The sequence below is a fragment of the Trichosurus vulpecula genome, chromosome 5, assembly GCF_011100635.1.
Source record: "Trichosurus vulpecula isolate mTriVul1 chromosome 5, mTriVul1.pri, whole genome shotgun sequence".
Classification (NCBI taxonomy): domain Eukaryota; kingdom Metazoa; phylum Chordata; class Mammalia; order Diprotodontia; family Phalangeridae; genus Trichosurus; species Trichosurus vulpecula.
The window spans coordinates 176,608,916-176,621,927 of NC_050577.1; the positions used below are offsets into that span (position 1 = coordinate 176,608,916).

At 35.1% G+C, this 13,012-nt stretch overlaps 1 protein-coding gene and 1 pseudogene across 7 annotated transcripts in view; one reads left to right on the forward strand and one right to left on the reverse strand.

Moving 5' to 3' along the window:
• Positions 1-13,012, reverse strand: part of RBM17 (RNA binding motif protein 17) — a 46,034-nt gene that overhangs the window by 17,300 nt on the left and 15,722 nt on the right. For 4 of the 7 annotated variants that reach the window (XM_036761534.1, XM_036761533.1, XM_036761536.1 and 1 more), the window contains exons 2-5: positions 12,569-12,715; positions 8,491-8,607; positions 6,345-6,511; positions 2,152-2,249 (exon numbers count right to left, since the gene is read on the reverse strand). In XM_036761534.1, the coding sequence (XP_036617429.1) occupies positions 2,152-2,249; positions 6,345-6,511; positions 8,491-8,607; positions 12,569-12,697 (511 nt within the window). In that variant the 5' untranslated portion in view covers positions 12,698-12,715. The remainder of the gene's footprint in view (positions 1-2,151; positions 2,250-6,344; positions 6,512-8,490; positions 8,608-12,568; positions 12,716-13,012) is intronic. The other 3 variants (XM_036761539.1, XM_036761538.1, XM_036761540.1) reach the window with 1 other exon arrangement.
• Positions 5,660-6,016, forward strand: LOC118851940 (annotated as a pseudogene).

A 13,012-nucleotide genomic window follows, 5' to 3' on the forward strand; every position in this document is an offset into this window, starting at 1 on the left:
CCTCACCTCCACCTCTTAGCTTCCCTGGCTTCCTTCAACACTCAGCTTAAATACTACCTTACGGAAGAAGTCTTTTCAGATTCCTCCTCTCAGTCCCCCATCTCCCCAGCCATTAGGGCCTTCTCTGAATTTACCTCCTATCTATTCTGTATTTATTCTTTACTATTTACATGTTGGACAGCTAGATGGAACACTGGATAGAGCACCGGGCTTCATGTACTAGTTGTGTGACCCTAGGCAAGTTATTTAACCTCTATTTGCCTCAGTTCCTCATCTGTAAAATGGGGATACACCGGAGAAGGAAAGGGCTAGTTTAACTACTCTTAGTATCTTTGCCAAGAAAGCCCCATGGATCCATGGGGTCACCAAGAGTCAGACACGACTAAACAACAACATTATTTACATGCTGTCTTCTCCACTACAGTTTGAGCTCCTTGAGAACAGACTGTTTGGGACAGCAGTGTCTAGCACATAAGTAAACACTTAATAAACACTTATTGACTGACTAGCTTTAAGAATGTCATTTTGCTTCTTATATCTGTGTACTTATTATTCATATCTCCAAATTCCTTACTTGAAAAATATTTTTAAAAAGTCAAAATAACAACGTTGACAAAGATTTTCATTATTAAAAATGAAGTTACTATCGGGAACCAAATCTCATCCCCTGCATATCAGTGCTAAAGTCTATATATTCTACCCTTTCTACTTTTACCATAAGGCCACCGGGTGTCACAAAAAAAAATGACTGGATCTAAAAATATTAGATCTCTGTGATTTTTGCCTGTTCAAAGTCCTAGTTGTTAGTGATGTGTAGTAAGACAATAATATCTTAGTTTCACTTCTTTGACATAAATTTCTAAACTTTCACAAACTGTACTTAGGATCACTGTATTTAAAAGAAAAACTAGGAACCCATGATGAAGTTTGTAGGTTTCAGAATAGTTTTGCATTTCACATTGTGAAGCACTGTAAATAAAGTACATTTGCTTTTAATGTTACTAAGACATTTTGGAAATGTCCAGGGAGAATGCCTCTCCATAACACAACAATCAATCTAATTCAAATAAGGAAAAAAAAATGTGGCATATTCTTCTTCTGTACTTCTTTTCCTCCTTTCTTACTCATAATCTTCCTCCTCAACGGCATTTCTTAGAGCAAATATAATACTTTTTACTAATTTTAGTATTTGTCCATTAACTGGAAATTTCTTATTTAACAGATTTACAAAGTGCGATTAGACTTCAGATTGAAATGCCATTTATTCATCTTGGGAGAAAGTAAGCTACTCTAACTGAACTAAAGACCATCTTGGTTAACATGAAATTCTGGCTAGGGTTTAGCAATATGTGATCCATAATGGCAAAGAATTTAGATATAGTACTTGATAGAGTATAAGGCCCATAATAAACAGATGCTTACCTAAACAGCAAGTATGATTATATGACCCCCACCCCCCACCCCGCTCCCCATGCCCCCACTTCAATAAACTTCAGTAGCTCCAGATTCAAATGGAAAATTCTCTGCTAGGATTTTAAAGCTCTTCATAACCTGTCCCTTTCCTACGTTTCCAATTTCTTTATCACACTCCTATGTATTCTGTGGGCCAGAAACACTGGCATTCTTGCTGCTGCTCAGACACAATCCTCCATCTCCCCACTCCAAGCATTTTCCCTGGCTGTCCTCATTCCTAGGACATTCTCCCTCATCTCTGCTTCCTCACTATTCAGGTCTCTTTCAAGGTTCAGCTAAGTCCCATCTAGTTTTTTTCTAGTCTTCCTTAATCCTAGTACCTAAGAAATAACTTCTGAGACTCCCCCCACTTTATTCTGAATATATCCTGCAAGTACAAAGCTTTTTAAATACTGTCTCCTCCATTAGACTGTGCACTCCTTGAGAGCAAGGACTGTTTTTTGCTTTTCTTTGTATTCCCAGAGCTTAGCACAGAGTAGGTGCTTAATAAATGCCAGCTGACATTAAATACCTGCCAAATTGAAGATTTACAGAGAGATATAGAAAAGGCACCTGCACATATGCATTTCACATGGCGAAAGAAAAGTCTATCTGGAGGAACAACAAAGAATATCAATCTAATTCAAGTTGGGGGTGGGGGCAAGGTAGAGGGAACCACAGAATTTTCTTGTTCCTTACTTCTTTTCCTCCTTTCTCGCTCATAATCTTCATCTTCATCAGAATCTGGATCTGGTCGTCTTGAAAACCCACTAGCTTCATGCCTGTCTTTACGCCTCCTAAAAATGGAGGAAACAAATATTCACAAAACCTTACTAATTGAGTCTTCAAGTAGAAGCTTTATAAACACTTTTGGGGATGTTGTGGGGGGATTTATGTTTCAAGTAGATTGGATTAAATTACCTTTAAAGTCCCTTCAAAGTTATATTTTTAAAATTTAGAGAAGTATAGCTATGGAATTCACCTTGACTTGTTCTTGTCCAAAAAATGTCTACAGATCCTCTATCAAAAGATCACAAAATGTTAGAAAATGGATTGTAATTTAGATGTTATGTAGTACAACACCTTGCTTTCAGACTAAATTTCTATTTGTGCAAATGACTGGAACTTAAGAATGCAAAAGACAATAAAGCAGTATCAATGTAGAATCCAGATGGTATCAATTTGCCACACAGAATGTGAATACAATTTAACTAAGAACAAAAAGATCACTATAGCTTTGTTTCAATTTGTGAACTGTCCTAGTACAGATAAAAGACATTTTACTAGAAACACGAGTGTTAAGCCCAGGACTTCTGAACCTATGGTAGAGTAATATAGAAACTCCCTATCTGCTGCTAATGAAATGAAACTTAGCTCCTAAATATCTAATGTTATATTCTTTTGCTCTGGGTAAAAATTTCTATTATTTAGCTCATGACGTGCAATTACATGGCCATTCCACTGAATTGCATATCACTACATGTATGGGTGAGGCACTGAAGATGAACCATGAGTAGGCTCCACAATTAGAGAATACGTATAAAGGGACTTGGATACAATTTGGGAAACTACTCTTCTTTTGTAGATACCAAGTAACTTCCAGATGAAACAAATCTTTCCAATACAACCGTTTTCATGGTGTCAGGGTAGGGCTTCAAATCTGAGACCACCACAATCTCTACACACTTAAAGTTGTGGCCAATTTAAAAAAGCAATGAGAGAGGTTTGGTGAGGGGGTAACAAATGGACAGTCATAATGTCCCAAAAGTACCTTTAAAAAGGCCCAGGGGAAGACCTCCAGCATAAAAGAAGATACCTCTGGGGTGGAACTATAGAAGAACATAGACACAAATCATATAGGTAAAGAAGGCACAGATAGGCTTTGAATATAGAGTATGCCCACATTGGTAAGCTCATAGATCTACTAAAGTATTTAAGTACACTCCTTGCATTTATAAAAGGCAGATAAAGTCAAACTCTTGCTAGCTATAAAATATTGGCTGTGAAAAAAAAATGTATCTCTGGCTCAAATAAAGGTATTTAATACCATGGAGGATAGGTATTAAGTATATATGATATATAATATTATGAAGGATATATTACATAGTAAGTTTTTAATCGCTATTGTGACACAGAGAGAGGAGGGAAAAATGTCCTAAGACTGTTCAACCATCCTTTCAAACCACTGCTGCTGCACTCCAATCCAAGAACTGGTCTCCTAGGCAAGGCAATATGCCCAATTCCTGCCCATCTCCATCCTTTTCCATCTATATCCAGGTCTCATTCTTTAGTGCAGAAATGTTCAGAGTCTGGCTGTTACTATGAAATGCAAATGAATGTTACAACTATCTTTTGTGTACTGAAGGATATATCATCTATGTATATTTTTTGCATTTTCCTAAAAACAATCTAAATGGAAAAAAAAAGTAGCAGAAAGAAGAGGGAAAGAGAGAGCGAGCATTTTTATTGCCTTTTCATTTATTTACAACAATTAGAAAAATACGAACCCTTGGAAATTCTTAGTGGAGCTGTGTGCTTACTTCACAATAACAAGCTATGAAATTGAGTTATGTTCCCCATTGGACCAGAGATAAATCATGTTTGGGACCAATAGTCGGTGGTATTAGTAAAGGAAAAGAGGTAGCTCAAACCTTGAGGCTTACAGAAGAAAATAAAGGGGTGAAACAGATCAGATGTGGGCTGATATATATCTTTGGAACTTATGACAGCAGGAACAGCTTTCATCCTCAAAAACTCCTCACTCCACCCCTCTACCTTATTTTTTCTTTCACCCTTAGAAACTGACTCCTGTTAGAAAGATGCTATTTTTGGTCACTTTTCAACTATTTCTCTTCACTGGTCATACAATGCTGGAGCCGATATGACAAATATTACAGGAAAAATAGTAAATTCTTAACTTATCCCATCTCCAAAGCTGGTCCCTAGATCCTATTCCTCACCATGTTCATTAGATCCCCACCCTACTCAGATAAGTTCCCACTCCTATTGCCTGGTAGATGGGATGTGGGAATCGTCAAACCTCACTGCCAAGGATGCTGAAGAACAAGCTCCTGGTATTCTAAAAGGGAACTGTGAATGTTCTATAAAAGAAATAGCATACATAATGCTCAAATTCAATCTATAACAAGGTTCTTCAGGTATATTGTACTAAAAACTTTGCACTGAACTAGAAACAAATCAGATATAGCATTGTTTATTTGGGAAGATATGTTTTGAGCTCTAAAAAACTTACAAATTTTCAGAATATAACCCATTTGTAAGTTTTGGACTGCTTATACTGGATTTCTGTGTTTCTACACAAAGTACTTTAAAAAGTATTTTCTGTTTTTTGTTAGTTGAGTCATGCATGACCACAAGCTGCAGAAAAAGATTAATGCATGTTTTGGTTAACGTTTGTGTCACACTTCACTCTAGCACTAATGTAAAACCAATGACAGGCTATTTGGGAAAAACTGAGAGCATACGTTATTGTTTTATTGTTCACTGTATGCAGGATGATGATTTAACACTGAATCAATTCAGTTCACATGCTGAGAATTCTTTTCTGTCAGATTTTGAAATTATAAATAGTTTAACTTTCATCTTTATAGTGACAATTTCAGTGTGCAACTAGTCACTCTGTGATAGTAACAGTGAGTGAACAATTTTTCAAATAAAAGACAGAGAGGCACTGTTTGAAGAAATCTCTTCTAAGTCACCTTAGTATCAATATGATTTTATAAGTATCTATTATAATGAAAAGAGCATGAGTAATGTCTATTTTTGATGTATGGATGTCATCCTGCTATACAGGGTGTCCCAAAAGCCTTTAAGAAACCCTGTATTACTTTAATAAAGATTCCTAGGCTTCTATCAAGAGCTTGACAGAAATTAGGCTACAGGTGAACAAGTCTTTAAATAAAAATGAAAACTGGCAAGATCACATTTCTTCAAACCATTAAAGCTCCTGCCATAAGCAGTTATAGCAGCAAGTGTGGCAAGAAGTGATAAGACTATCATAGCTTAGCTATTTAAAAAAAAAAGCTTCAACTATGCAAGGTTGTGATAAATGAAGATTGATAGGTCAGTGATCAATCATTTTCCTATATAATAAACTCAGGTTCTCTTTTGGAATCTGTTACAGATAATTTAGATCATGTTAAAATTGTTAGTCTAGCTTCTGTTGTGGCTGCCGTTGGGGCTATGTGCCGCAGCCATGGCCATCCGATACCCCATGGCCGTGGGCCTCAACAAGGGCCACAAAGTTACCAAAAACGTTTCGAAGCCGTGACACTGCCGCCGCCGTGGGCGCTTGACCAAACACACCAAGTGTGTGAGAGATATGATCCGGGAAGTGTGTGGATTTGCCCCTTATGAGAGGCGTGCCATGGAATTGTTAAAGGTCTCTAAGGATAAGAGAGCCCTTAAGTTCATCAAAAAAAGGGTGGGAACTCACATCCGGGCCAAGAGGAAGAGAGAGGAGCTCAGCAACGTCCTAGCTGCCATGAGGAAGGCTGCTGCCAAGAAGGACTAAACTGGACCCTGCCAATCTTTCCCACTTACCCAATAAGGATTTGAAAAATAAAAAAAAAATTGTTAGTCTAATTTGCTTTCTACAAAATCCACATACATGAAGAAACTGAGAACCATTTGAAGATGATGACAATGACAAAGACTCCCTGGAAACTACGCCTAATTCTGTCTGCCTCACTATTTGTACTAAATTGTAAGACAACAATGAAAAAATTATGATTAGAAAATAAATGTCTTGAGATGTGATTACTCTGATAAAGAGAAAACAGATTTGGAAATTAAAGTTCATGGTTACATGCTAATATTCCAATTAAAAATACACTACCGGAATTATTTAAAAATCGAAAGTAGACTCTTACTTTTCTCTCTCTTCAATCTCTTTTTGCCTTTCCAGCTCCCGCTGTCTTTGGCGTTCCTCCCTTTGGCGTTTTACTACTTTCTCATAATCATTAGGAAACATGGGATCATATTCATCAGCTAATGGAATCAAAACTTCTCCTGCAGAAAATCCACTAGGCACAGGATCCTAAAGAAGAGTTAAAATTCCAAAGTAAGCTACAAGAATCTTATCATGTAACTGTCACCATCCATAATTTTCTGCAAATATACCATTTTCTTGGCAACCCACCAGAAAAAAAAGTAAAAAGGAAAGAAATACTTTAAATCTCAAACTTCTTGTTAGAGGAGGTAACATGATGAAAAGTAATTGGACTTGCATTCAGAAACCTAGGATTATATCCTGGCTCTGCCACCAAATTATGTTACTTCACTCCACCTCACAAGTCACTTCATCTCTCTAGGTCCACTTACTCATTTGTAAAATGACAGTGTTTTACGAGATGATTCCTGAAGCCCTCTCGAGCTCCAAAATGCTGTAATTCCATCTCATAAATTACTCAATCACTGCCTAGGTAACACAGTGAATAACTTTACAATAACAACATGGAGAAATTAATTCAATGTGAAGGAAAAATTCTACTTTAAAAAAAAAATCCTACATCCCTTCCAAAAAAGGTTACAAGTCTCACATAGATGGATGTCATTCCCACCACATCTAAAGCCAGTTGTGTCCTCTAGTTTTTGAGGTCTGGTGATCAGACCTGGTATGGGGGAGCTTGTATTTTCTTTTCTACATATTTAGAAATGGAAACCATTAAGGTGAAGCTTATTCGTTCAATGCTATAAAAGATAGAAATCAAACAGCAAGAGGCAAGGTTACCTAGAAAATAAAACATCAAAAATGATACTTTAAGGTTGAGACTCCATTTCATGGTATGATTCCTAGAAATCCTTTGTAAATTACCTTTTCCTTCCAGTACAAAATTATAGGTCTGTCATACTAGGGATATTTCCTATGATTTTCCCCACAAAGGATCCTAATATTTTAAATTAAAAGTAAGATGGAATTTAGGGTCTTCAAAAGCTTAATTCACTTACTGTGATCCTGCAAAACAAGATGATTTTGATACCAAAAGTTAAGCTTGTTTATGTTTGCTACTTGTGAAAAACACTTTGTGGGGAGAGAAAGTCAAAATATATAGGGCTATTTCAAAAGGTATATTTTGTACTTAAAAGTACAACTGTCATCATAATCATATAAAATGATGTGGATTCAATCACATACCTAAATTTAATTCACGTTCTTTATCAGACAACTATTCAAGTTAACATCATTGGGCAAATTCATCACTTTTCTTATCATCTAAGATCTTCTGTTTATACTACATAAAAGTAACTAGAAAAACAACTAGAAAATCCCTTAACATGTAAAATGTAATGCTCCTAAAGGTGTGAATTATGCATTTAAGTGAATTTAAAAGACTTAAAATATATTTCTATATACATGCACATAGATGTACATACATACATGTATATTTATCTTTTCAGCTATTATTACGATAGGAAAGAAACTGATGTTCAAATAATTTACATACTATTATCATGAAAGGTAACTTGGTTACATGTAGAGAAGCTACCAGTGCTAGTGTGAAGGTCAATGTTAAAATATTTTTTGTCATTTCAAAATCTGACAGAAAATAATTCTCGATGTCTGAACGGAGTTGATTCAGTGTTAAATCTGCATCCTAACTATACTAAAGAAAAGCAATAAGGACTAATAGTGTTTTAATTGAAACAAAAAACAAAATGTAAATACCATAGCTCATAAAATATCAACTACTGAACATTAGTAACTGTATTAGTACAACAGCAGTCAGCTATGCTGATGGTTCAGAAAGATTCTAAATAGAAAAGAGCTTTCCAGGTGACCTTGTATGTATCACAAATTTACTTTTACATGCCTTGGGTTTGTCACATGAAAAATGTGAATAATAATGATTGTTTTAAAGAAATGTTAATGACGTCAATGGTAACTTTAAGAAAAGTTAATGATGATTTCAAGGACTTGGCAAAAAAAAAATGCAAAATTTTATTGAAATAAGAAAAAAATCCACAAGCAAATGAAGCGTGGGCTATCTGGTGTTTCTCCCTATGACCTGGTCTTACCTTTAAGCCTGCTGCTACATGAGGTGGGGTATCTACAATCTGCCGGTCATCTGAAGAGCTCCCTCGTTTCAGATCAATCACTGGAGCAAGGACTGTACTTTGTTTTGTCCTCTGGCTCTAAAATCAAAAGACAGATATCATGATAAATGTACTGATTTCAAATTCGAGTTCTTACCAATTAAAACAATTAGTTTTTGTTTCTGCGATAGCAATCTTTTTGTACCCCAGAAAACCAATCTCAAAATATTATCAATTAATCAGCAATATCTTGATTTGATAGGATTTTTATTACTATCACAAAAATAACCAGTAATAATCTACCTGAACTCAAAGATTTAGTTTGACCTCAAATTAAAAAACACAACTAGGAGGAGTCAGGCACTACTAAGTTCAAGTTTCAGTTCCATTACAGATAATGATCACCCCCCCCTTTCTTGCTTCTGCTCTTTGTCCTTTATTTTTTTCATCCATGAATAAAATAGAAATTTTATATCTCTTTGGAAAGCAATCTTTCAAACTCACAAACTGTGGCAATTTTCATTCAATTAGGTCCTCATTGTCTTTAAATTATACAAAGAGCACTAAAAATATGGTGATCTTGTGGAAAGAACACTGGAATGGGAATCTAGTCTTGAGGGCAGGATCTAAAAATGGGGTAAACCACTAGACGTCTAAGCCTCAGTTTTCACATCTGTAAAATGAAAAGATTTTCATTAAATACCTCAAAGGACTTTTGTGATGGAAGAACTTTACTAAACTGCAAAATGCTGTATAAATGTGAGCTAATCAATAGAAAGTAAGATAAATGCATTATTCCAACCCAATATACTAAAACTCATACTACAACCATATAACAAACAAAGTCTTTTAAAATATGGTCAAGAACAATGGTATCAAACTCAAACAGAAACTGATTGCCGTGAGCAAAATATCGACTTAGAAAACTACAAATTAACATTATATGTGCTGTATTGTATTTTTATTTATTTTGTTAAACATTTCTCAATTACATTTTATCTGATTCAGGTGCACTTGGGAGTTTTGTGGCTGGGAGTTTGATACCTCTGGTCAAGAACATCTTGGTTATATACAACAATGCTTAAAATATTCACATAGATTTTTCTTTAACTTTTTTCACTAAAAAGACATGATTTTTATGTAGCTAACTTTATCTAATAAAATAACTTTATTGATGTAAATAAAACAAACCATATTTCTATGGGAGAACTCAACATAAGAGTCTAGAGGAAAAGACTAAAAAAAAACAATTTTCACACTCAACATAGCAGATTTGAACATCAACATTTTTAATACTTAGAATGATGTATGTCGATCTTCCTCTTTCTTCTGAGGATATTACCAAACATTTTTTTTTCATCTGTAACTTTTACTGAACTAAGTGCTGGTTCATTATGCAGGAAGTCAAATTTTCAAGTAGTATCAAAAATGTTTCAATTACTAAATTTTAGTAAGAATATAATCACTTCACAAAGCAAAGTAAAATGATTCCAACTAAAATTTACTTTAAAAGTTAAATGACAGCCCCCCAAAAAAAAAAAGTTAAATGACTTCATGAAACTGATCTGACAGGATACCAATATAAAGATATAAAGGGGATTCATAGAATCAGAGCTTAAAGTAACCTCCGAGTTCATAGAATCTAATGCCTTATGGAGTGAATAAATTCCCTTTACAAAATTCCTGACAATCCATCAGAATCTGCTCAAATACTATAAACTTCTATAACTGCTAGGGAATTCTTCCAAATTTTCGGCTCAAATAATGCCTTTCTGAAACTTCTACCAATTGTCAAATATTAAGACCTTTCAAATCATAAAAGTTATGCTCCCCCAAGTCTTCTCCAGGCTAAATACCTTCAAACACTGCTCATTAAAAAAAAAAATTAAGTATAGGAATTTTAGAGTAGGAAGAGGCAGAGAAAAATCACGAGACTATTATAGTTTGAATAATCAGAACAAATCTGAACTCTTAATTCAACTACCTACCTTATAAAGCAGTTAAAAGGAAATCCAAGCAGATTTGGATAAACAATTTTTTTCCCCAAAATGAATTTTTAATCAGATGTATTTGATGGTAAGGTTAAAAATAAAACTATCTCCAGTCACCATCAAATTACATAGATTTCTACTTGTTAAAAATAACAAAAAATCCTAAATAGAATATTAGTTCATACTGGTAAAAGGTTTTAAATATTCATTAAAATTTAACTTAATTTACCTTTTTTCAATTAACATTTTCTTTCCCTCCTGTCCCCAGAAAAAAACCTTTGATTGAAAATATGTGTGTATATATATTTATATATGCATTTCATATGTGTATGTATGTATACACACACATATATGTAGTCAAGCAAAACAAATTCCCACTTCAGTCACATCAAAAAATGTATGCTTCATTCTACATCTTGAGTCCATCAGTTCTCTTTTCAAGAGGTACCCTGGAATCCTGACTGGTCGTTATACTGATTACTGTTCTTAAGTCTTTCACAGTTGTTTGTCTTTAGAGTGTTGTTGTTACTATAGAAATTCTTTTCCCATCTGTCCTTATTTCACTTTGTGTCAGTCCATGTAAAACTTCCCAGGTCTCTTTGAAACAATCAAATTAATTTCATTTTTAATGGAGAAATAATATCCCATTATATTTATGTATCATAAATGTTCAGCTATTCCCCAATTGACTGGCACCCCCTTTGTTTCCAGTTCTTTGCCATTACAAGAAGAGTTGCTACAAATATTTTTATATACATGGATTCTTTTTCTCTTTCTTTAAATTCTTTGGGGTATATACAAGCCTAGGTATTGCTGGGTCAAAAACAATGGATTTTGGGGACACAGTTCAAAATTGTTTCCCAGACAGACTAGACCAAATCATAACTCTACTAACAATGCAATAATGTGTCTATTTTTCAGGCACATTATATTTTCCAGCATTTATCATTTTTTTCTTTTGTCAGTTTTGACAGTTTGTTATATGTGAAGTGGAACCTAAGAGTTGCTTTAATCTGCAGTTTTCTAATTATTAGTGATTTGGGTGCATTTTTAAAAATGCTGTTGATGATTCGGACTTTTCCTGAGAACCACCTGTTCATATCTTTTGACATTTATCAATTGGGAAATAGCTCTTACTCTTATAAATATGAATCTGCTCCATATAAATCCTGGAAACGAGAGCTTAATGCATCAGAGAAACATGCTACAAAGTTTTTCCCCAGCGAACCCAAGTCTCCTTGCACCAAGAGTGATATACCTTTCAGCACATTAATATCATTAAATATTTCTTTTAGTCAATTCTGTCAACAGAAGGTACTCAATGTTTGTTGATGATGATCATATAGTAACGGAATAAGAAATGTTATATCCCTAATGTACCAAATTTTGAACAATGGGGGAGCATACTGTCAACATAAGATGTAGAATAACAGAATTAGTATCAATTCAGTCAACAAGCATATATTAAACATCTACTACCTGACAGGCAATGAATGGGGATATAAAGTCAAAACCGAAAGAGTTCCTGGTATCAAGGAGCTTACAGTCAAAGGGAAAACAACATGAATATTTAGGACATATTCAAAACTGAATTCAGGGAGAAAGCAAGGGAGTTCTTACCTCCCTGCTGGGAGGATGAAGAAAACCTCTTGGAGCGGTAATGAACTGAGTTTTGAAGGAAACAAGGGACTCCACGACACAGGGGTAAGAAGGAGAAGTATTCCAGGTCATCCTTATATCAGAAATAAAGCAATTTACTTTCTTCATGGTTCAAAGGAACATAGTTTCTACTGAAGGAACCCTGGTGACAGGGCTGGAAGTTGTCTTTCCATTGCCTCATACCACTACACATTCTAAAACCATAGCAAGGGCTGGGGAAGTAAATTAGTTCTGGAATTGACTACAACTAAACTTTAGTCCCAGACTCACCCCTACAAATACTTACCCCACTAAGCCACCCACCAGCCCAATCACAAAGGAAGAAAACATCTGATATAGCCAAACCATTTGTGATCCTGACAGGTAACCAGCCCTATACTGTAGATGCCTGACTTGTTCCCAGTTATTACCTTTACCTTTGCTTGGGTTAAAGCCGCCTTCTTGACCTGCAGCTGAGACTGTAACAGTTTGAAATTTTTGGACCAGCCTTCTGTTTTTGAATCACTGGTCTCCACTCCCAGGTCGTCATACAAGGACATCTTTTCTTCTTTTTAAAGCTAAAGGACAAGAGGAGGAAATGAAGTTAAAAAACAGCATGCATATGAATATTAGGCAGAGAGCAGTTAAGCTTCCAGACCTTTGGATCTTAACAAAGGGCTCAATCATCAACAAACTGGCAGTTCCAGGGCTAACATACTGCTTTTAAAAATTCATTACTTATTTTAGTTTTAAGCATTGATTTCCACAAGAGTCTGAATTACAAATTTTCTCCCCATTTCTACCCTCCCTCCTCAAAGATGGCATATATTCTGATTGTTCTGTTCCCCAGTCAGCCCTCCCTTCTGTCACCCCTC